The sequence below is a fragment of the Salmo trutta genome, chromosome 27 (assembly GCF_901001165.1).
Source record: "Salmo trutta chromosome 27, fSalTru1.1, whole genome shotgun sequence".
NCBI lineage: Eukaryota > Metazoa > Chordata > Actinopteri > Salmoniformes > Salmonidae > Salmo > Salmo trutta.
The window spans coordinates 11,039,330-11,063,959 of NC_042983.1; the positions used below are offsets into that span (position 1 = coordinate 11,039,330).

At 49.1% G+C, this 24,630-nt stretch overlaps 1 protein-coding gene across 1 annotated transcript in view; it reads right to left on the reverse strand.

The window, feature by feature from the left end:
- Positions 1 to 5,648: 5,648 nt before the first annotated feature.
- The window catches only part of LOC115164300 (histone acetyltransferase KAT6A), a 32,267-nt gene continuing 13,285 nt past the window's right edge, over positions 5,649 to 24,630 (reverse strand). The window contains exons 2-16 of the mRNA XM_029716628.1: positions 21,637 to 21,745; positions 21,215 to 21,330; positions 20,913 to 20,994; positions 20,448 to 20,562; positions 19,620 to 19,954; positions 19,024 to 19,136; positions 17,095 to 17,210; positions 16,817 to 16,958; positions 15,809 to 15,970; positions 13,701 to 13,794; positions 12,996 to 13,227; positions 12,584 to 12,764; positions 11,756 to 12,466; positions 11,320 to 11,575; positions 5,649 to 11,179 (exon numbers count right to left, since the gene is read on the reverse strand). Of these exons, the coding sequence (XP_029572488.1) occupies positions 7,884 to 11,179; positions 11,320 to 11,575; positions 11,756 to 12,466; positions 12,584 to 12,764; positions 12,996 to 13,227; positions 13,701 to 13,794; positions 15,809 to 15,970; positions 16,817 to 16,958; positions 17,095 to 17,210; positions 19,024 to 19,136; positions 19,620 to 19,954; positions 20,448 to 20,562; positions 20,913 to 20,994; positions 21,215 to 21,330; positions 21,637 to 21,745 (6,060 nt within the window). The 3' untranslated portion in view covers positions 5,649 to 7,883. The remainder of the gene's footprint in view (positions 11,180 to 11,319; positions 11,576 to 11,755; positions 12,467 to 12,583; positions 12,765 to 12,995; positions 13,228 to 13,700; positions 13,795 to 15,808; positions 15,971 to 16,816; positions 16,959 to 17,094; positions 17,211 to 19,023; positions 19,137 to 19,619; positions 19,955 to 20,447; positions 20,563 to 20,912; positions 20,995 to 21,214; positions 21,331 to 21,636; positions 21,746 to 24,630) is intronic.

A 24,630-nucleotide genomic window follows, 5' to 3' on the forward strand; every position in this document is an offset into this window, starting at 1 on the left:
CCAATCGGAGACGAAAAAAAGCAAGAATGCCCTCCTCTCCCAAATAGTGATTGGTCCATAGTGCGGAGGTTCGTGCCTGTCAGTACTACTCGGAACTCAATTGTAATTGGACAACACCCAATAAACACAGGCTGAACATGCACCTTGATTGGCTAAACGGCACAGTCGTGTCTGACATTTTGTGTCAAGACATCGTCCACGGATCATATCAGATTTCATTTTGTGGATACATTTTGTGGATACAAAATAGATATATTTCCAATGAATAGAATGTAATGGAAAATCATTTACCTGGTTACATTGAAACCACCATGTATCAAATCTATCAACACCATAGACCCTGGGAGGGGTAAAATATATATATTTTTAAAGTGTAGGCTATCTGAATATACACGTATATATAATTTCCATAATTGGCACTTACATACTGTATGTGAAATGGAGATAAATAGGCCTACTGTTAAATCAGAATATAATTGGTCCCTTTGATAGTGTTTCCATATGTGAGTCTGTAAATATGATTAATTGGATAATGGACTCACTCATATTGAAGATGTCTTATCAAGTAGATAGCTGTTTATGGGGGTGATTGGCAATTTTCTTCAAATGGATCCCTTAAATGTAAGCCAAATATGTATTTGCAATCAGTCTGACCTTTTGCAGTCACGGACTAGCTTATGATCCACTCTTATACTGAACAAAAATATAAACGCAACTTTTTTTATTTAACTAGGCAAGTCAGTTAAGAACAAATTCTTATTTACAATGACGGCCTACCCCCGCCAAACTCGGATGACGCTGGGCCAATTGTGTGCCGCCCTATGGGACTCCCAATCACGGCCGCCCGGATGTGATGCAGCCTGGATTCAAACCTGGTACTGCAGTGATGCCTCTTGCACTGAGATGCAGTGTCTTAGATCACTGCACCACTCGGGAGCCTAACATGTAAAGTGTTGGTCCCATGTTACATGAGCTGAAATAAAAGATCCCAGAAATGTTTCATATACACAAAAAAAGCTTCTTTCTCAAATGTTGTGCATAAATTCATTTACATCCCTGTTAGTGAGCATTTCTCCTTTGCCAAGATAATCCATCCACCTGACAGGTGTGGCTTCTTCTTCGGTGGTGTTTATCGCCTATGGGACTCCCAACCACGGCCAGTTATGATACAGCCTGGATATGAACCGGGGTGTCTGTAGTGACGCCTCTAGCACTGAGATGCAGTGCCTTACACCACTGTGCCACTAAATCCTACCTGCCAGCCCTGTTGCTCTTAAAAAAGATAACAAAATATTTGAGACTATGTCTAATGATGTTCTACTCAATATACTCTTTATACTAATTTCCTGTATCTCCTTCTCCCTCATACTAGATCTCAGCCTCTCTCTTTCCCTCTGATACTGCCCACACTGTAGCAATACATGCTCCAAGGTCTTATTCCTGGCAATAATCAAACTTTCCTATTGGATGATTTCCTATCACATTTAAGGACTTATTCAACTGGCTGTGTCCCACCCTTAATCTTATAAAATAACCTCCCCAACTTCCCTCTGTACTTGAAATAAATGCATGCTCTTAGTATCTCTATTCCACTGCTCCTGCCATCTCTGCAACATCACTGTCCATATCAGGCTTTTTGCCTCTGCATTGCTCATTGAAACTACAACATCAACATCGCCGCTTCTAAGTGCTTGTTTAGCCAGTACATCAACTGCCTCGTTCCCCTCCACCCCCACATGGGCTGGGACCCAAGTAAATCTGATCTGTATAGCCATCTGTCTAATCCTGCCATGTGCTTGTAGCACCTCACGAAGCAGGTCTTGTCTGCCACGTGACCTAAAGGACTGGAGACTCATTAACACTGCACATGAATCAGAGCAAATAACTACTGGCTGGACTTCCTCCACCCACTGCAAAGCCAACAGTGTGGCCATCAGCTCCACTGTATATACAGCCAGATGATCTATACTACATGTCCTGACTTCCACCCCACATTCCTGCACTACAAATGCTGACCCAGTACTTCCTGTCCTTGGATCTTTTGAACCATCTGTGTAAATGGCCACAAAATCCTGATACACAGTATCCAGATGTCTCTTAAACAAACCAGATGGATCAACACGGTCGCTATCTTTCTGTAGTCTCTCCAAGACAGGTGTGGCATATCAGGAAGCTGATTAAACAGCATGATCATTACACAGCTGCACGTTGTGCTGGGGACAATTAAAGACCACTCTAAAATGTGCAGTTTTTTCACACAACCCAATACCACAGATGTCAAGTTTTGAAGGAGAGTGCAATTGGCAAGCTGACTGCAGCAATGTCCACCAGAGCTGTTGCTAGAGAATTGAACGATAATTTCTCTACCATAAACAGGGTTGGGTAGGTTACTTTCTAAATGTAATCCGTTAGTTACTAGTTAGCTGTCCAAAATTGTAATCAGTAACTCAACTTTTTGATTACCCAAACTCAGTAACGTAATCTGATTACATTCAGTTACTTTTAGATTACTTTCCCCTTAAGAGGCATTAGAAGAAGACAAAAATGTATGTTACCAATTGAACGTCATGTATTGCAGGATAAATCAGTGTTAAAGTTTACATAGCTGGACATATATTGATGTTAAATGTTACTTTATGGTTTGGTTATGTAGGCTTCTTCTAACCCATCACTTTGCATTTCACTGAATGTCCACTGGTTTCAAAAACAATGATTGATAGGCAGCTTAAACTTCTTGAATTCAACCATTATTGGGTTCAAATACACATTTAGATTTGTGAACAGCCATCCACAACCACAATCCGTAAGGCGCAAATAGCTAAATGAGAGCAGCAGTGTGATTCACATCAATGCGCTATGTAGATATCAATAATAAGTGATATCCGTATCGTCGTAGACTAGTTGGGGCCAAAAGTTTTGAATGACACATTAATTTCCACAAAGTTTGCTGTTTCAGTGTCTTTAGATATTTTTGTTAGATGTTACTATGGAATACTGAAGTATAATTACAAGCATTTCATAAGTGTCAAAGGCTTTTATTGACAATTACATGAAGTTGATGCAAAGAGTCAATATTTGCAGTGTTGACCCTTCTTTTTCAAGACCTCTTGCAATCTGCCCTGGCATGCTGTCAATTAACTTCTGGGCCACATCCTGACTGATGGCAGCCCATTCTTGCACAATCAATGCTTGGAGTTTGTCAGAATTTGTGGGTTTTTGTTTGTCCACCCGCCTCTTGAGGATTGACCACAAGTTCTCAATGGGATTAAGGTCTGGGGAGTTTCCTGGCCATGGATCCAAAATATTGATGTTTTGTTCCCCGAGCCACTCATCACTTTTGCCTTATGGCAAGGTGCTCCATTATGCTGGAAAAGGCATTGTTCGTCACCAAACTGTTCTTGGATGGTTGGGAGAAGTTGCTCTCGGAGGATGTGTTGGTACCATTCTTTATTCATGGCTGTGTTCTTTGGCAAAATTGTGAGTGAGCCCACTACCTTGGCTGAGAAGCAACCCCACACATGAATGGTCTCAGGATGCTTTACTGTTGGCATGACACAGGACTGATGGTAGCGCTCACCTTGTCTTCTCCGGACAAGCTTATTTCCGGATGCCCCAAACAATCGGAAAGGGGATTTATCAGAGAAAATGACTTTACCCCAGTCCTCAGCAGTCCAATCCTTGTACCTTCTGCAGAATATCAATCTGTCCCTGATGTTTTTCCTGGAGAGAAGTGGCTTCTTTGCTGCCCTTCTTGACACCAGGCCATCCTCCAAGTCTTCGCCTCACTGTGCATGCAGATGCACTCACATCTGCCTGCTGCCATTCCTGAGCAAGCTCTGTACTGGTGGTGCCCCGATCCCGCAGCTGAATCAACTTTAGGAGACGGTCCTGGCGCTTGCTGGACTTTCTTGGGCGCCCTGATCAAATAAATGTTTTTTTTTTAGGAGCAATCTTACTGGCAGCAATATCCTTGCCTGTGAAGCCCTTTTTGTGCAAAGCAATGATGACAGCACGTGTTTCCTTGCTGGTAATCATGGTCGACAGAGGAAGAACAATGATTCCAAGCACCACCCTCCTTTTGAAGCTTCCAGTCTGTTATTCGAACTCAATCAGAATGACAGAGTGATTTCCAGCCTTGTCCTCGTCAACACTCACACCTGTGTTAACGAGAGAATCACTGACATGATGTCAGCTGGTCCTTTTGTGGCAGGGCTGAAATGCAGTGGAAATGTTTTTGGGGGATTCAGTTCATTTGCATGGCAAAGAGGGACTTTGCAATTAATTGCAATTCATCTGATCACTCTTCATAACATTCTTGAGTATATGCAAATTGCCATCATACAAACTGAGGCAGCAGACTTTGAAAATTAATATTTGTGTCATTCTCAAAACATTTGGCCACGACTGTACACCACTGCTATCATCCTTACCTCCAAGCGTTTATTCAAATTGGATAATCTTTGGATGCTGACAGCAGTCGCACCATTGGAAGACATAGCTTGGATTGTAGTCTTCAAATCAAATTTATTGGTCACATACACATGGTTAGCAGGTGTTAATGCAAGTGGAGCGAAATGCTTGTGCTTCTAGTTCCGACCATGCAGTAATATCTAACAAGTAATATAACCTAACAATTCAACAACAACTACCTTATACACACAAGTGTAAAGGAATGAATAAGAATATGTACATAAAAATATATGAGTGATGGCCGAACGACATAGGCAAGATGCAGTAGATGGTATAGAGTACAGTATATACATATGAGATGAGCAATGCAGGGTATGAAAACATATGAAGCGACATTGTTTAGTGGCTAGTGATACATTACATCAAGATGGCAAGATGCAGTAGATGGTATAGCATACAGTATATACATATGAGATGAGCAATGTAGGTTATGAGAACATTATATAAAGTGTCTAGTGATACATTTAATTACATCAGATGGCAAGATGCAGTAGATGGTATAGCGCACAGTATATACATAAGAGATGAGTAATGTAGGGTAAGTAAACAGTATATAAAGTCTATTCCTGCTCTTTTCCCACGATCCATCAAACACATTTGGTGTGTCATCATAGTGGTCAGGCTTGCTCAGGTGGAACTTCAACTTTTTTTTTTGCTGGTAAAGTAACGGATCAGTTACCGTTTATTTGTAATCCGTTACTTCCCAACCCTGACAATAAACCAACTCCAACGTCATTTTAGAGAATTTGGAAGTACGTCCGACCGGCCTCACAACTGCAGACCACACGTAACCACGCCAGCCCAGGACTTCCACATCCGGCTTCTTCACCTGCAGGATTGTCTGAGACCAGCCAACTGGACATTTGGAGTATTTCCGTCTGTAATAAATCCCTTTTGTGGGGAAAAACTCATTCTGATTGGCCCAGTCATGTGAAATTCATAGATTAGGGCCTAATTGACTTATTTCCTTATATGAACTGTAACTCATTGAAATTGTTGTATGTTGCATTTATGTTTTTGTTCAGTATGAGCCAGCTTCACATAGCAATGTTTACAGGCTTTCTATTAGCAAAGAAGCACAAATAAGAATTTCTGGTTAAAGTGAGAAAATATCACTGCCAAGGAGCAGCAATTATTAAAAGTCCAAACAATAGATCAAGAAATAACATGACAACATACATGGCTCAACATAATTTATTTTTGTTTTATGTTAAAATGTACAGAGTTCTTTGAAAGTACTTGCTAAGAAAGAAAAACAAACAAAGAAATGGAAATACATACAGGGACAAAGTAGAGAGAGACCCAGCCAGCCCCACCTCTCTCTATCTTGTACTCTCTTAGCTCACAATGCACCATGTACAATTACAAAGGATACAAAAAGGGAAGCGATATAAACAGACAAAGATACTGAGCTCATTTTTACATGCCTCTTAAAACGCAAGGAAGTCGTCCTATACACACATACAAAAAAAAAAAATCGAAACTAAAGAACGGCTAAGTGGCCTTCAGATATGTTTTTTCCTTTTGTTTTAAAATAGCATTAATATACTACACAAAGATAGAAAACTCTAGAGATGAGATGGAATGGAGAGGTTAAAAGGCATCTTAAATTCACTAAAAGTGAGTGTTAATTTTTTTTGTTTTGAATTTCTTAATAATATTACCTCAAGAGTCGAGCTAAAAAATGTATAGTTTTTTTTCCTGAAACAGAATTGAAAAAAATGACAGTACCAATATCAATGTCAGAATTGTTCTTTTTTATATTATAGAAAAAACATTCTCTACAATAGGTTTTCTAAAGTCAAAAAGAGTCAGCTTGTGTCATAAAAGAAAGCTGCCCAGTCTGATAAAATTCAGAGAAAATAAAAAAGAGAAAAAAAACAACAAAAAAAACAAACACAAATAATATATGAAAACGTCAGGTCTGTAAGAAAAGTATCCTCATTTTGACTTTGAATACTGGAACATTGAGACAACTGGGTCAATTCCTCCACCACCCTTCCCATCCTAACACAGTGACCATCCAGATGTCTGTGTGGGGGGGGGGGGGGGGCAAGGCGTACACAATGCACAGTATTTGGCATTGGCCACCTCTCCGTATGCCGATGGTCCATAGAGCCCAGACATCTCTACTAGTCAATGGAAGTGCACTGCAGACTTGCACAGATGAACTCGTTTTAACAGAAAACAGTGTTTAGAGAGGATGCCTTGACCTCTGTTTGTGGGTTACTAACACTTAATGAAGTGGCTCAGCCAGCTGGTTTTCCTTAAAGCAGTGAGTTACTCCACCTGGCAGACCTCATCTCTCGTTCCCTGGAAGGTAAACTGCATGGGGATGACAGACATACACCATCAACTGGGTAAAAAGGCCTAATAATAGCCTTCTGTAGAGTGTGACCCCCAAAAATATGTAAGTGCTGCAATTTCTTCTGTCTGCCACTGAGGGGAGACTAGCTGGCTCACTGACTGACAATGCTGGACTGTGAATCGACAGGAAGTAGCAGAATATTTACAATCTAAACATTCCAGAACAAACAGCTACAGCATCCTGGGTGGTGCCGAGAACACTACTGGTTTACTGATTTCCCTCTCCTGATACACACCCTCCTACCAGGAAGACAGACTCCTGACACTACGCTGTGACACTGAGGACCCGTGTATCTCAACTCTGAGACTGAAGTGCCCCGGCTCACCAAGTGGCAATGGAGAGGTTTGCGCGCGTGTGTGTGTGTGTGTGCGTCGGAGCTAGAGGGTGTACCACCATTTCAGTATGCCATACTTCAAGACCAAAGCATAGAGAGGTTGGACTGCACACGAGTTGTTTTCAACGGTTGTCAAAATAAAAACAACGAAAGTATTCAAATATATTGAAAGAAAAGTTCATCTACAATTATAATCAGTCTCTTCTTTCCAAGTTAAGGCTTCCTATGTCAATTACAATATTGTGTGCATGGTTTAATATATTTAGTTTCTCAGTTTTGACAATGTAAGGTCCTCCAAAGTCCATGTTTCAGCCCATCTTCTTCCTTCTCCCCCTCCACTTTCCTCCCAGTAAACAGTGGAGGGGAGCCTTCCGTTAGCGTAGAAACTGTGCCAGAGAGGAGCGTGTCGTGTAGGTCTGACTAGACTAGCGCAGTCTGCCATACAGTACCAGAGGTTTAGTTACACGTTATGTATCGCGCCAGCGTACTCCCTACACAGCCAGCTTGGGGGATGAATCCAACTGAATGGAACAAAATTACACATACAAAACATTGAAAATAGTCTCCCCTCACTCTCCCTTTATGCTCGCTCTGGCTTTGGGGAGGGTGGATTCAACACCAAGTAATACAGTAGAGAGGCAACAGCAGAGTCCCTCCCTACATCAGAGTGCCAGGTCTGGGGAGCGGCGGCGTTGCTGTGGGGTTCTCTACTCATCTGCTCATGTAAGGCGACTGTTTGGGGACACCGGCGTAGCTGTGGTGGGTGGGGCCCGTGTACATCATGTTGCCGTGGTGATTGGGCTGCATAGGCTGCTGCGGGTACCCCTGCCCCCCCATCATGCCCATCTGCATCTGCATGGGGTACTGGGCTGGCTGGTTCATGTAAGGGGGGTTCCCGTGGTAACCGCTGTTCATCATAGGCTGTGGCATGCGGTAGCCGGCCGACATGGCGTTCAGCTGGTTCATGTTCATGGTGTTGTAACCGGCCGGCGTGGGCATGAGGTTGGGCATCATGCTGCGCTGCACGGCCAAAGTACGGGGCGAGCCCTGCATGGCCACGGACCCAGAGCTGCGGCCGTACAGCTGCTGCTGGTGCGGGGAGGGAGCAGGGGCCAGCTGGGCCTTGGAGCGGATGGCGATGTGGCCCTTCACTGTGGCCATCTGGCCCTGCAGCCTCTGGGTGTGGGGCGGGGGAGGCAGGCCGATGTTGCCGGTGGGCATGTTGCACTGCAGCTGCAGGGAGCCCAGGTTCATGGAGCCAGAGCTCATTTGGGGAGGGGGGCTCATGGTGGCCTGGCCCTGGGTTAAGGGAGGGTGTGGGGAGGGGGAGAGCTGGGCCAGACCGGGGTTAGACAGAGAAACACTGGTGGCGTATGACGTGACAGAGGCCGAGTGCGAGTAGGGCATGGCGTGGGGGTCCATGATGGTGTTGGTGAGCTGCTGCAGCTTAGCCAGGCTGAATGTGGCCGAGGGCTGGGGGTAACCCCCTGCACCAAAGTCCTGGCCCATCCGTTCGTACAGGCTGCGGCCCCCACCCTGGGAGGCACTCTCAGGGATCTCCATGATCATTGGTGTGGAGCCAAAGCCGTTCCCCATACTGCACTGGGACAGGGGCTGCTGCTGCTGGGGCGGGTGGGGGTTTGGAGGGGCCGAGGGCTGGGGGTTGGGAGCCTGCTGCTGCTGAGGGGGCTGCTGCACCTTTTTCTGGGACTGCTGGCTGGCGCTGGGCGGCCTCTCGTTCACAAAGCTCTGAGGGGACTTGATGCCTTGGTGGGTGTTGGCAGACGGCGGACGGGGTGGCAGCGGAGGCTGGGACACACTGTTGTTGCCACCCATGTTGGCTCCCGGACCATTATTAGGCCCTGGCCCGGTCTGTTGGATGAGGCTGCAGCTGCCCATGGCGAGCTGTGACGTCACGGCGCCGCTGGGAGACGTGAGGCCGGGCGCCGGGACAAAGGAGCAGCTGTTGCCCTGTGAGGAGGGCGTGGCCGAGTTAGAGGAAGAGCCCGCCGACGACGAGGAAGAGGCCGAGGTGACCGCATGGTTACCGCTGTTGTTTCCTCCCCCGCTGCCCATGGTGGAATCGTAGCTGCTGGGATTGTCATAGTTCTCCGTGGTGCTCTCGATGCTACCCAGGTCACTGAATCCACTGTCCACCACCTGCTGGGAGTGGTCCGACACCGACGGCACGTCCATCATGGGACTGGTCTCCATGTTCTGCTGGGACGGGGCTGACAGGGAGCTGGGGTGCTCAGGGGTGATCTGGGTGTACACCCCTCCCCCTGTTCCCCCAGTAGGGCCTGGCGTGCCCTCTCTCTGCTGCCCCAGCCCAGACTCCATCACCCCTCCTGGGGTCACGCCTGCTGGGCTGTTGACGGAGCGGACCGACTGGCTGGGTAAGGGGGTTATGGGGGGGTTGGTATGGGGCAGGGGGCTGCTGTGTTGGGAGGATCCACACTCCTCCACCAGGGCCAGGTGGGTAGCCTCCTCCTCGGCCTCCCCGGCGTGGCTGTAGCTCTGCAGGGTGCGGCAGGCTGCCAGCGTCTCTTCACAGTCCTGGTAGGCTCCGTGGGAGACCCCGTGGCTCTCTGGCTCCTCGTCCTGGGCCTCTCCCTGGGTCAGAGACTGGACCGCCTGCACCGTCTCCAGGTCCAGCTCGTTGTTGTGGTGGTGCTGGCCGTGATGGGACCCATGGTGGTGGCGCAGCTCCTCCTTGAAGGAGTCGGGGTGCTGGTGGGGGTGTGGGTGCTGGTGGGGGTGTGGGGGCTCCATCAGCACCGTGACAGCCTTGTCCTCGGGGTGCAGCGGCTGCAGCTCTAGGGGCTCGGAGGGGACTGAGATGGTTGTCACGGTCTCCACCGCCGCAGCTGCCGCTGCTGACTCCTCCGCCTCTCGCTGCCGCCTCCTCTCGTCCTGTGCTGCGTCCAGTGGCCGACACTTCACCTCCTGCAGCTCCTCCTCCGCCTCTTCGTCGTCCTCCTCCTCTTGCTTGCTGACATAGGAGTCTCTGGCCTGCACGCTTCCCTGCATGTCTAAAAAACCTTCCCCGCCCTGGGGTTCCTCTTTGACGGGCGGAGAGCAGGCGGGGGAGGCAGGCTCTTCCTCCGCCTCAGAGTCCTGGCTCTTCCTCTTCTTGCTGTTGCTCTTGTCCTCCAGGTGTCCGTCTCCTTCGTCGTCTGCATCATGGTCGTCGCTGCGTCTGCTCCCCGAGCCTGGCATTGCCACTGTCGTCCTGCTGCCCAGGCTCGCACACTCCTCATCCTCCCTCTCCTCGTCTTCCTCATCCTCCCTGTCAGCCATGTCTCTGTTTTTGTCTGGCCTGCTGGGCTGGGGGGCACTGGGGCCTCCGGTAGAAGACGGGGAGAGCAGGGAGCAGGTCGGTGGATGGCTGGGTTTGTCCTCTACCCAGCCCCTCTCTGTCTCCTCCTCCTCCTCCTCCTCCTCCGAGACAGGGAGCGGCTTAAGGACGGGTTGTTGTAGCAGAGATGGGTTTTTGGGTGGTCGCCCCCGCCTCTTGGGGATCTTCTGCTCCACGGGCTTGGGAGGGTAGTCGTCCTCTTCATCAGAGTCTTTGCGTTTGTCGTTGTCGGTAGCTGCGGCTCTGGAGGACCTCTTGCAGGCTCGGTCCTCTAGCTGCTGGGGGGGCTTGTCTAGCTGCTGCCCCCCTCCCAGACCCAGCCTCGGTCTCTCTGCCTCCTGCCTCTTGGCCTCCTCCTGGGCCCGCTGTAGGTACCAGCTCCGGGGCTTGCGGCCCGGCTTCATCTTGATCTTGGGGGGAGGAGGGTCCCCCGAGGTGGTCAGACTGGTGTCCCCCGCGTTCTGGTTGGCCCAGCTGCCAGGTGGTCTGCCCGGCCATTTCCTCAAGTGCAGGGGCTTGCGGGGCTTGCCCTTGGGCCAGCCTTTTTTCTTCTTGACGGGGGACTCTGGGTTGGCCGCCGGGGTGTCTGCGGAGGCCGTGGGCTCTGGGTTCCGTAGGGAGGCAACTGACTTCAGAACAGGAGTGGGTTCTATACGAGAACAGAGGGGGAGAGATATCCATTGTTACACATACAGATCTACTCAAGCAAGTACTGTATATCAATGCCTAGCTACCGTACACATATATCTTGCTACATAAATAACTGCTCTGTTAGCCCTGTGGACTCACCGTCGTCCTCAGACTCTGTGAGGTTGGCTCGTCGGCCCCGCTTGGCCGTAGGGTCCGTGTGTCGGAGGGCGGAGCGGCCCGGGGGGTAGCGCCTCAGGGGGGTCTCCTCCTCCAGCCGGGGCATTGGCCTCTCAGAGTCAGAGTCCACGAAGGGCTCATCTAGCACCTCGGTGGTCTCGGAGATGGTCTCGGTCACCACGCTGCTGTGGGCGTGGCTGTGGCTGCGCTGACGCATGCGCCTCTTCCTCAACGGTTTCTGGGGAGACATGGAAAGGCTATTGAAATATAAACACAGTAAAACGTTGCAAGCAGAAAGTGTACATTTCTTATTTCGGATGAGGTCAACACATATCACTAATGTTTCTTTCGAGGTTACAACGTCATTTGGAGTGACCTATATCAAGCAGTTCAGCAGATCCACAGTCTTTCTATTCACCTTGCATTTGAGACCCAGGGGGGGTTTTGTGAGGATGGGGGGGGAGTGAGCCCCCGTCTCCACATCATCATCATCGCCATCCTCTTCCTCGCTGCTTTCACTGAAGCAGCTCCGTCTGACCGGTGACGGGTCACTGAGCCTGGGGGACAGGGGCAACTGGGGCAAGGCCTCCCCGGGTCCCTCACTCAGCCTGCGCTTGGGGCCCCTCTTCTTCCTGGGAGGTCGCCCTCTGCTGCGTGGGGGTGGGACAACAGATTGCCTGCCAAGCATCTCTAGGGGCCTGATGGTGCCTGTAGAATCCACCTGCTGCCTGTCTGAGGAGAAGAGGGAGGGTGGGCTGCTGCCGAAGGTGGGGCTGGCTTTAGTGCCCTCAGTCCTGTCCTCCTCTTCCTCCTCTTCATCATCATCATCATCATCCTGCACTTCCACCCGGATCTTTGGGGGTCGTCCCGGGCCCGGCCGCCTCTCGGCCCGCGGCCCATCCTTCACCTTGCCCCAGGGCCAGTTCTTGGGCGGGCGGCCCCTGCCCCGGCGCTCTCCGTTGGCGGGGGGAGGGGGGCGGTGGTCGGGGATGGGCAAAGGGCAGCGGACTGGGGAGGAGGCCGGAGAGCTTTGGCTGGCGGGGAACCCCGGGAAGCACTTTCTCTCCTCTTCTTCCTCTCCTCCTCGGATGAGCCAGGAGAACGGAGACACCTTGTGGCTAGGCTTGATCTGTTTCAAAATATTATCAAATCAACTCCAGAATTTACCACCCTAATCCATACAAGTCATTGTTGTAATGTATTTCATCAAAACATTTTTTAGAATCTGAAGCATCATTATCCTCACCTCCTTGCAGGTGTCCTCCTCCTCCCCCTCTTCCTCCTCCTCTCCCTCCGACACCACAGTGTTGGTGACGATGACGGGGGTCCAGCGGAGAGAGTCAGGGTCCACATCTAGCAGCCGGGGCCTGGCGGTGAGACGAACCATGTGGGTGGACACCAGCTTCTCCTTACGCACCAGGACTAGCCTACAGGACAGGGGGACAGAGACAGGGGAGGTCAAAGTCATGTTCAGACAGATGGGTGAAACCCCACAAGGAGGGAAGAACCACTCTGAGCAAATAACTCCCAAACAGACACGTGTTCCATGCTGTATAATAGTCTCATCAGCTTTTAAATGGCCTTGGTAAGTCAGCATGTCGTTGAATTTGTGACGGCATCGTGGTTACGCCACTGGCGGCGCGCGCCCGTTGTCTCACCGCTCCCCTCTCTGCTCCAGCATGTTGAGGTGGTGCAGCGTGGCGGTGATGTCCTGGGGGCAGATGCCCGTGATCTTGCTGAGGCGTCGGATGGTGAGCTGGCGGTCGCGGACCTCGTGGAGACACTCCAGCACCACGCTGCGCCAGTAGGCCGTGTAGGACAGCCGTCCCAGGTCTGACAGGGGCTTCTCTGGGGAGCCGGGCTGGCCCTCCCGCTTGGACAGCAGGTAACCTGGAGGGGAGAGACGGGAGCGGGCAGAGAACAAGGTTCATTTAAAAAAAATCAGTCGGCAGGCACGAGGCGCATTTACATTTGACGGACAATTCAGTCTATGACTATTGGTGTATACGATCCAGTCCGACCGTGTGAAATAAATTCACGCTACCTTTTCTACCACTACTTGCCCTGTTACTACATGATAGTGGACCAGCTTTTTCTCAGAATAACCACCACCTTCTAAACCTTCAACCAGCTAAGCAGAGTAGGAAGGGGCCAATGCAGGTTTCGATTATTCAGCTCAACAAGGAATTGGACCGGACGTTATTCATTACGGGCACTTTGAGTCAGATTCCAACATGTTGCTAGTTCAATTCAATGGGATTGACCAAGAACTCTACAGCAGCTTAGAACCACTGGTTCAGCATCAGAGAGGTCTGGGGAGCGGAGGTAAAAGCCAAGCTGAGAGCCTGAGCGGAGCTCCTTACTGAAGTCGATGAGGAAGCGGCCGTAGCCCTTGCGCTGGTACTGGGGAAGAATCATGATGCAGGACACGTTGTACTTCTGTTGACAGTGTTTCTCCTGGAGAGGAGGGAGAGAGAGAGAGAGACTGAGAGTAGGCATGGAAACACACTCAGAGCAAGCCTGTGCTATTACATACAGCAGGAGTCTTGTGTGTGAGTGTGGTAAGATAATTGCTGTGTTGTGGCCGATTCCAGGAGCACCTGCATCCGTACAGACAGACAGAGGGGTGAGACAGCATCAAAGCAGCGGTGGTTTCTCTGCATACAGAGGGATTCACCGGAGTAGAAGGAAGGTGCGTCTAGACCAGGGCTCGCCAACCCCGTTCCCCGGAGAGCTACCGTCCAATTGGTTATCACTAATCTAGCACAGCTGATTCTAATAATTAGCTGGTTGATAAACTGAAAAAAAAAATCAGGTCAGTTACATTGGGTTGGAGCAAAAAACCTACAGGAGGGTAGCTCTCCAGGAACAGGGCTGGAGAGCGCTGGTGTAGACACCGACCTAAAGACACATTGTCGTTGAATTTGTGAGGGCATCATGATTTTAACTGTGTGCGTGTTTCACCGCTCCCCTCTCTGCTCCAGTATGAGGTGGTGCAGCGTGGCGGTGATGTCCTGGGAGCAGCGCAAGAGTGTGTGTGTGCAGTAAGATAATTGCTGTGTTTTGGCAGGCAGTCTATGTTAATAAGAGCCCCTGCATCCATCCAGACACGGGGGAGGCAGAAGGCGTCAAAGCAGCCGTGGTCGTTGCTCTGCACACTGAGGGACTCACCTAGACAGTGATCTACAGACAGTTTTGGCTTTTCCACTCGGAACGGTTAAGGTTAGGATTTTGGGATGGTAAGCTGGTCCTAGATCTGTACCTAAAGAAGCTTGTGGGTTCACCTTGTTGTGTTTCCTAATGTACATCGATCCCTCTGAGCTGCGTACACGGACGTGCACTTCCTCCAGGACTGCCGCGCAGAGACGCAAGAGATTGAGTTCGCCCCATTAGTTTGCGCTACATAAATCAATGTTTTTTTTCTGTGATCAAATCAACATTGTATATCAGCCCCTTTTCAACGCAGGAAAATGAAGTTGGATTTTGTTTTAGGCAGAGCCAGAGCGCACGGAGTAGAATTCTATTGACGGGGGCTGAGAGGTCTTTCAAGCACCCACAAGCACCCACTATTGACGGGGGCTAGTCCACGAGAGGTCTTTCAAGCACCCACAAGTGAATACGCTTTTCAGATCAGAGCAGCGCGAGTGCACAATTGTTGCTATTCTTTGCAAGTCAGCGCGTTATAAAGCCCAGTTATAGATAAGTATAGGTCAGTAATGGGGAGTTACTGCTTCCTACAAGAGCACATAACGTGTAAGCCACATTTCAAGCCGTCTATGAAAAGCCAGTCAGGCCAACAACAAAAAAAGGTTGTGTCTTAATTAAAGGGACAGTGTTGTATTTTGAGACAGGCTTGAATATGCAAATAAGCCAATAGGCAAAGGGTAGCTTACATTGTCTAATTCTCCGTATGGTAACAATTACATTTTGTAAAATGGTTTCTTGTGTCATTCAATAAAATGCAATTTACAGTCACCTATTTGGCCCATGGTGTTACAGACCAAGAAGAAAAAAATTAAAATCTATGTCAAGCCCTTCATAATATAAAAACTTTTTTAAAAAGTCCCATGCAATGTAGGCCTGCATTGAACACCACCTATAGGCTACATGGATGAAATCAATAGCTACAGTATTTCCCTGTGAAAATGTTATGGGATTTGCTCCATTGGTTTTATTGGTAGGCCACTCAAATAGCCACTGTATCCTATTGGCTACTGTCTAAAACTGTAAGGGTACAGCCTCAGTGTTCCCTGTAAACGCTCGCCGGGAAGTTACACAAAAACGTTTCCGCTCACAAGACCTAAAATTTGCTCTGTGCCCCCAAAACATTGACGGAACGTTGCTTATATATATATATATATATATATATATATGCATGTATGTATATATATATATGCATGTATGCATGTATGTATGTATGTATGCATGTATGTGTGTGTGTGTATGTATGTATATATGTGGTTAGACGTACCTTGGAGAAATAGCCCACCAGGTGGCAGCCCTTGCTGTCGTTCTGTGTGAGAACGTAGAAGAGGAAGGGCTCCACGTCGTAGTAAAGCGTCTTGTGGTCCAGGAACAACTTGGCCAACAGACACAGGTTCTGACAGTAGATTGTGCTCATGTTCCCATCCACCTGAGACCACACACACACACACAACATGAATGAAATTAAAACCTATATTTGATTTGCACATCATGAGCACAGACAGCAACCACCAATCTGACAAAGACAATTATTCACATTTGACTACAATGACCCAAGTTCAAAAGGGCAGTCTTGACTGCACCATTCAGCCCCTTTCCGAACCGCAACGGCAGTAACTATGAGACAGACACTCGTGGGATACGGGAGGGGAGTCGATTGCTTTTATAGCCTCAGACAATGATGCCAACGATGTGAGCCATGGCATCTCTGGTGTCCCAGGCTGGGCGCGAGGGGCTCCCTGGCAGGCAGCCAGACGTCCCAGCTATTCTACTCTGCTGCTGAGTGAGGACAGGAGGGGACGAGGCGGGCTGGAGAGGCAGCGAAACTGCAGACGCTACCCTACAAGACAGACGGACGACCATAGACTGACTGGCCCTCAATTAGAGGCCTGCAGTATGTACTGGTACAGCGGTTCTCAACCTTCTGCACATTGGATGTGGCTGATCAGTAACTCAGACGGACTAGCTGACACCAGGGTAGTTGGTTCTGAAGTGATCCCGGCTCCAGGTACAACAAAAACAAACAAGTTGTACTAGACAACAATCTAGGTACGTTAGCTTCACATAGATGCACTGTGTTGTGGGTCAATATTATAACGGGGTGGTTTTGGAAACGGTTGACGCCTCAGTGGGGGAACGAGAGTCTTTGACAAATGCCTGTGTGACACTGCCACTCTTGGCAGAGGACGTAGGAGGAGCAGGGTGGTTTTGTGGCGGGGGAAGTGACCTCTGTCTCCTCTCTCCTCTCCCCCCCCCCCCCATCTTTCTGTCTCACCTCGAACACAGAGACGTTGTCCTTCCTGTAGATCTCGTCGGCTGGAGGGTGGAACCAGGCGCACTTCCTCATGTGCTGGAAGAGGATGCTGCGACTCTTGACGTAACGCAGGCAAAACTCACACAGGTAGAGCTTAGGCAGCCTGGGCCAGGCAGAGGAGGGAGAAGATTGAGGGGGAAAGGGTGAGACATCCCGTTACACGAGCGCCAAACTAACAGTGGACTGACTCAGAGTGGAGCGTGTGTGGGAAAAGCAGCGTGGGTCGTATTGTTCGTTACCTGCTGTACTCCTGTGGGTACGGAGAGGAGTACCAAGTCTGGATCTCAAACTTGCCAAACTCGATGACAGACGGGCAACGCATTTGGGGATCTGGAGGGCCTGTCACCCCAACTTTCTGCAAAGGAAAAAAAATATAGACCAAAGAAGAAAAAAGACAGACACACACGAAGCGAGAGAAAGAGAGGAGGGTTCAGTTTTAGAACTACAGCATCAAGCGAAGGCCAGGTTTTCCAACAGGGGATTAAGAAGAGCATGGAGCAGACAGAGATTACACACCAGGGATTACTGGGCTTTCTGACTGCCCCCTGCCTAACCCAGCACAGCGTGTGGTTGTGTTTGCCTTGACACTCACCGGCACTCAAACACAAGCACACACTTAGTGACAGGAAGACGCATACACACACGCTAAAAACAGGCACACCCACACGGGTACAGTAAAACAGAAACAAACTGGTCTCCTGTGCTGCTCGTAGGATTATTATTAGCTCTCTGGTCTGTCTCGAGTGGAAACTCTAGGCATCTGCCACTGGGTTCTGTTGCCACGCTGGTAACCACACGCTTCCACACACACAGAGAGGCCCCTCACCCATACCTACAGTGTCAGGTCTCTTCCACTGACTGCCATGACAGGGGAGAGGATCCACTCTAAGACAAAAGCGAGCAGTACCAGAATGCGTCTAGTCTACACTATTTGTAAACAAACCACAACACAAAAAGGGAAGCCATCAATTATAAAATCGCTGAGCGTGCACCTCCACCTTTCACCTGCCTTTCCTATTCTCCTACCGACCAAGACTAGAGGAAAGTCTGACAGGAGGAGAATAAAACAACGCTGGCATTGAGTTTGTCCTGTGATGTATCGCAATGCTCTGAAGCTCTGCGGCGTCTGTGCCAGTGAAGAATCGCAACGGAATAGACACTGATAGAGACATATGGAGGGCAGCTGATCTCTCGCTCTCACACACACAGAGAGAGAGACACAGAGAGAGAGAGAGAGAGAGACAGAGAGAGAGGGAGAGAGAGAGAGAGAGAGACACACACAGAGCAAGAGAGAGACACAGAGAGCGAGAGAGAGAGAGAGACACAGAGACAGACAGAGCGAGAGACAGACACACAGAGCGAGAGCGACAGACAGAGACACACAGAGCAACAGAGACACACACACAGAGCGAGAGAGAGAGACGGCGAGAGAGACAGACACACAGAGAGACAGAGACACAGAGCGACAGAGAGACAGACAGAGCAAGAGAGAGACAGACAGAGAGAGAGACAGACAGACAGACAGAGAGACACACACAGAGACACAGAGCGACAGACAGACACACACACAGAGACAGAGACACAGACAGAAAGAGAGAGACAAAGAGAGAGGGAGACAGACGAGACAGAGAGACACAGACAAGACACAGACAAAGAGACACAAACAGACAAAGAGAGAAAGAGTGAGAGAGAGAGAGAGAGACAGTCAAAGACATACAGAGAGAGAGACAGACAAAGAGAGAGAGAGAGAGACAGACAAAGAGAGAGAGAGAGAGACAGACAAAGAGAGAGAGAGAGAGACAGACAAAGAGAGAGAGAGAGAGAGACAGGCAAAGAGAGAGACAGACAAAGAGAGAGAGAGAGAGACAGACAAAGAGAGAGAGAGAGAGACAGACAAAGAGAGAGAGAGACAGACAGAGACAGACACAGACAAAGAGAGAGAGAGACAGAGAGAGAGACAGACAGACAGAGAGACAGAGAGAGAGACAGAGAGAGAGACAGACAGAGAGACAGACAGACAGACAGAGAGACACAGACAGAGAGACAGAGACAGAGAGACAGACAGACAGACAGACAGACAGACAGACAGACAGACAGACAGACAGACAGACAGACAGACAGACAGACAGACAGAGACACACTTTCTTTCCTTCTCCATCTGTGGTTACCTGTAGTGCCAGCTCCTGGATGCGTCTGAAGAGTTCCACGTCTTTCTCGGTCAGGTTCTCATGTCCCGGCAGCTTGTCCTCATCCTCGCGCCAGTCACTACTGTCCTGATTGTCTGTGGAGGAAAGAAACAGTCGGCGGGACACTTACAGAAAGGAAACAGAACAGTCATCTTTTAAGGTTCTGACAGACACAAAGTGCTGGAACTTGTAAATGGTATTTGGGATTGTATTAGGATCCCGATTAGCTGTTGTGAAAGCAGCAGCTACTCTTCCTGGGGTCCACACCAAGCACGACGTAATACAGAACATTAATAGACAAGAACAGCTCAAGGACAGAACTACGTCAATTTTAAAAAATGGCACACGTAGCCTACATATATCAGGAGACACACAAACCATCTAGGTCAAACAGGGGGAGAGGCGTTGGGCCGTGAGGTGTGTGGACAGACGTCTGGACAGTAAACAAGTTCTGCAGGTGTTGAGTCTGACTGAGGAACATCGTATGAAGCGCGGCGTTTGACTGACACAAATAAAGCCCCTACAGCCTCTCCTTCACCCTCAGTATTCAATGCATTATTCCAGCCTACCCTCCTCACCTGTCCTGTCGTCGCCCTCTCCCTTACGTATGGCCTTCTTACGGATGCGGTACTGCTGGGAGTAGTCCACCTCGTGCCGGGCCTTGCGTCCGTCTGGCGAGGGCGTGAAGAACTTGGTGAGGGCATCAATCAGGCCCTTGGTCTTCCTGTTGAAGCGCAGGCCGCCCTGCTCCGACGAGTCCTCTCGCAGGGAGAACAGCAGCCGATCGTCGCCAGGGTAACCCTCGCAGGACGAGCTGGACGACGAGCGCGGGGAGGAGCACTGCGAGCGACGGTCCCCCTTCCGCCGGCCACGCCCACCTGGCCCACGCAGCTTCTTGAATGGCCGGCCTGGTCTGCAACGGGAGACAGGATTGGTCAGAGACCCAGCAGGAAAAAGCAACACACTATACAAACTAAGGCCTGGTCATTTGGAAGCGACAAGAGTCACTGAACACAGCCAAAACGTAACACCTAAACTAATGATCGTTTGTACAGATCGGCATTCATGTTTCCAATGATCAAATAGCGTCAACAAATGAGTAAGGCTCGGTCCTCCACTCCCGACACTAAAATGTTGATCGGTGAGTTTCATATTTAGATTCTTATGCTCCGACAAAGCTTAATTTCCAGCATGAAACACAGCAGACGTTTTTTGTAGCCATTAGGCCCCGTCATTAAAAACAGTTTGTGGTCATGGGAAATGGTCTGCTCCGGCCAGTGAAACTGTTGCGGCGCCGATCTGAAGTGGCCTGCCTGTGTTTCACAGGTCCAGCGACGCGCCGTGCCCGAGCTGCTAGCTCCCGGACGGTGCTGCCGAGCAGCCGCCCTCTCCGTCACGTTACCAACCTGTTCTTGGGTCGTCCCAGCGGTGCGTTGTAGCGCCGTTTGATTTGTGCCGCCTTTTCATGCAAGAGCTTTCTGCCCTTTTTCCTGGGCTGACACATCTGACAGATCCACATGCCTGGTGGGAGAGCAGAGCAGAACGGATCAGAACATTGTGTATTAGCTTAGCTGGCATTAAACCTCTTCGGTACTACTACTCTTCTATGACATGCACCGGCCACACAGTACTAGCAGCATTAGAACAGCAACAACAAAAAATATGTTTCATTACACTGCCGGAAAATGGGTTTGCGGTCCTTCTGAGCTTTGTCATTCGTTACCAATTACCTCGTGGTCATAGTCGTTCAGATGTACAGCGGATCCATTTACTGCAGAGAGGCGCAGGTCTTTCCAGGGACGGTGTATGTTTAAGTGGGTTTTATTGGGTACGTTAGACGGGTCAGGGGTGGGAGAGAGGAGGGGGTTTACCTTTTGGCATCCGCATCAGTGGGGGGTCACAGCACTCCATGTGGAAGCCCCGGTCACAGGAGTCACAGAACAACATGTTCTCCTACACACACACAGTAAATATTTGGTCACTCCCTTGCACATCATGTTTACGCTGAACTTACATTTCCACCATTTGCCTTCAACCAGTCCTGCACTTGGACGTTCAGAAGAGAGCGAACCATCTGTAACCGGCGTTTAAAGTAGTTCTCAGTTGAAAAACGCAAAAGGATCCGAGTACCGACGTACTGAGCCGAAGCACAACCAGGCACACAAGCACTCACCGCGTTTTTGCCTTGATCCTGACAGTTGCTGCAGGTCTTGCATTCGATGCACTGCCACCACAGAGCTTTGACTCGCACCGTGAGCTCCGGTGAGAACTTCAGACAGGACGGGTGGCCTAGGGGACACAGATCAACAACGTCGAAACACTCACAAGCCTGACAACCACACAAGATCAAAACACCCCTCCAAAAGCCCTATAGATCCAGAGCAACCACGACGACAAACTGAAAGATTCCGACATCTAACAGAACAGCCTGTCAAATCAGATGTTTAGCCTAGTTTGACGAATCAAAAACGACATCTGACCTAGTATTCAAATGAAACCCGAGACATAAATCCAAGGTGCAGGCGGGGGGAGGAGCAGGCAGCGCTTCATTGATGTCCCAGCATATAGAAACCGTGCTGCCACAGTGCTACTCACCGCTGTTGCCACAGTCTGCACAGGAGATGAGCTCCTCTGGCTTCTTGTCGCGGTTCGACTCCTTGGTCCCCAGGCAGAAGCTGCAGATAGGGATGGGCTCTGCCACAGGCTGAGAGAGAGAGACGGACAGAGAGTGAGATATATAGATAAACGGGATTCAGATGGCGGTGGGGGGGGGGCAGGAGAGGGACACAGAAAGAGTCACAAAACAGCTCCATTCAACTGCTTCATTGTACCAGACAGGAGGGGGAGGGGGGGCAGTAATCACTGTGTCCACATTCAGATCACTGTCAATGTGCCACAGAGACAGCAGTTACAGTTCACTCAGACAGCAAATGAATGCAGAATTTGTCAGTCAGATTAAGTGAATGGCAGAGGCAGCAGACTCTTCCCTGGTGATGACGTTGTGACCTAACAGATGACCATTAAAGGCGATGATGATGATGAAAACCTGCCTATACTCTCAGGGTATAACTGACAGTTTTTCCTTTTAGATTAGAATGATTGTACGCGGGGACCTGATCCTAGATCAGCACGCCAACTGAGACGCATGACACATACGAGCCCAGAGGTGACAGTTACTACACTACCCAGAAGTCTTTGTTCTGCTCAACTGGATTCCCAAGGCAAAGGCCCTGTTCTGTTCCGATGCTTATTCTGTAGCACGCCATCTTGACATTCGCTTCTGGGGCACCATAAATCTTTTAGCATGGAGGAGAGGAGAGCCACCCATGAACCTGTTTCTGAGACACACACACAAACATACATAGACAGATACACACAAACTCTCCCTCTCGCAGGGCAGCTACACAGAGCCCAGGGTAGCCAGTGGTGGAGGGAGGCAGATGACCAGGCCTGGAATTTTGTGATTTTAGGCCATTTGACCTTCAAGGAGGAGCCCAATCTGCTAGGGCACCAAGGCCACTAAGCAAAATAGCCAATTAAATTGATTTGAAAACCCCGAAACAGTAGCTATTCTGTTAAGAAAAACACAAGTGTATGTAAATGTACATAAAGAATGAGCCTAAATGTCGAAGTGTAGGTGATAGCCTTTGGCTACTGCCTGTCACGTACAGACCAATGCGGACGTGAGGGAGGCGCCTGAAAATGTTAAAATAACCCATTCTTGAAAAAATTGTATCGGCAAGAGCGAAGCCTTACCTCATGGTATATTTGAGCAATAATGACACTTTTAATTACACATACTTTTGTATATAATGTGTATGTATGTGGACACCGCTTCAAATTAGTAGAGTCGGCAATTTCAGGCACACCTGTTGCTGACAACTGTTGCTTACTGAAGAGCTCAGTGACTTTCAACATGGCACCGTCATAGGACACCACCTCAGTTTGTCAAATATCTTCCCTGCCAGAGCTGCTCCGGTCAACTGTAAGGGCTGTTGTTGTGAAGTGGAAACAACGGCTCTGCTGCAAAGTGGTAGGCCACACAGGGTCAAAAAACGGGACCGCCGCGTGCTGAAGTGCGTAGCATGTAAAAATCGTCTGTCCTCGGTTGCAACACTCACTACCAAGTTCCAAACGGCCTCTGGAAGCAACGTCAGCACAATAACTGTTCATTGGGAGCTTTATGAAAGCGGGTTTCCACGGCTGAGCAGCCGCACACAGGCCTAAGATCACCATGCGCAATGCCAATTGTCAGTTGGAGCGGTGTAAAGATTGCTGCCATTGAGTAGTGGAAACGAGTTCTCTGGAGTGATGAATCACACTTCACCACCTGGCAGTCTGACAGACATATCTGGGTTAGGTGGATGCCAGGAGAACGCTACATGCCCGAATGCATAGCACCAACTGTAAAGTTTGGTGGAGGAAGAATAAGTCTGGGTGCTGTTTTTCATGGCTCGGGCTATGCCCCTTAATGCTACAAAATACAGTAGTATGACAGTCTAAGCAATTCTGTGCTTCCAACTTTGTGGCAACAGTTTGGGGAAGGCCCTTTCCTGTTTCAGCATGACAATGCCCCCGTGCACAAAGCGAGGTCCATACAGAAATGGTTTGTTGAGATCGGTGTGGAAGAACTTGACTGGCCTGCACAGAACCCTAACCTCAACCCCACCGAACACCTTTGGGGTGAATTGGAACGCCGACTGCGAGCCAGGCCTAATTGCCCAACCTCACTAACGCTCGTGGCTGAATGGAAGTCCCCAAAGCAATGTTCCAACTAGAGGTCGACCGATTAATCGGAATGGCCGATTAATTAGGGCCGATTTCAAGTTTTCATAACAATCGGTAATCGGTATTTTTGGGCACCGATTTGCCGATTAAATTTTTTTTTTTTAAACGTATATAAATATTTTTTAACTAGGCAAGTCAGTTAAGAACACATTGTTATTTTCAATGACGGCCTAGAACGACAGATTTTTACCTTGTCAGCTTGGGGATGCAACCTTAAGGTTAATTAGTCCAACGCTCTAACCACCTGCTTTACATTGCACTCCACGAGGAGCCTGCCTGTTACGCGAATGCAGTAAGAAGCCAAGGTAAGTTGCTAGCTAGCATTAAACTTATCTTATAAAAACAAGCAATCATAATCACTAGTTAACTACACATGGTTGATGATATTACTAGTTTATCTAGCCTGTCCTGCGTTGCATATAATCAATGCGGTGCGCATTCGCGAAAAAGGTCTGTCGTTGCTCCAACTTGTACCTAACCATAAACATCAATGTCTTTCTTAAAATCAATACACAAGTATATATTTTTAAACCTGCATCTTTAGTTAATATTGCCTGCTAACATGAATTTCTTTTAACTAGGGAAAATATGTGTCACCTCTGCAACAGAGTCAGGGTATATGAAGCAGTTTGGGCCGCCTGGCTCGTTGCGAACTGTGAAGACTATTTCTTCCTAACAAAGACAGCCGACTTCGCCAAACGGGGGATGATTTAACAAAAGCGCAATTGCGGGGAAAAAAAGCACAGTCGTTGCACGACTGTACCTAACCATAAACATCAATACACAGAAGTATATATTTTT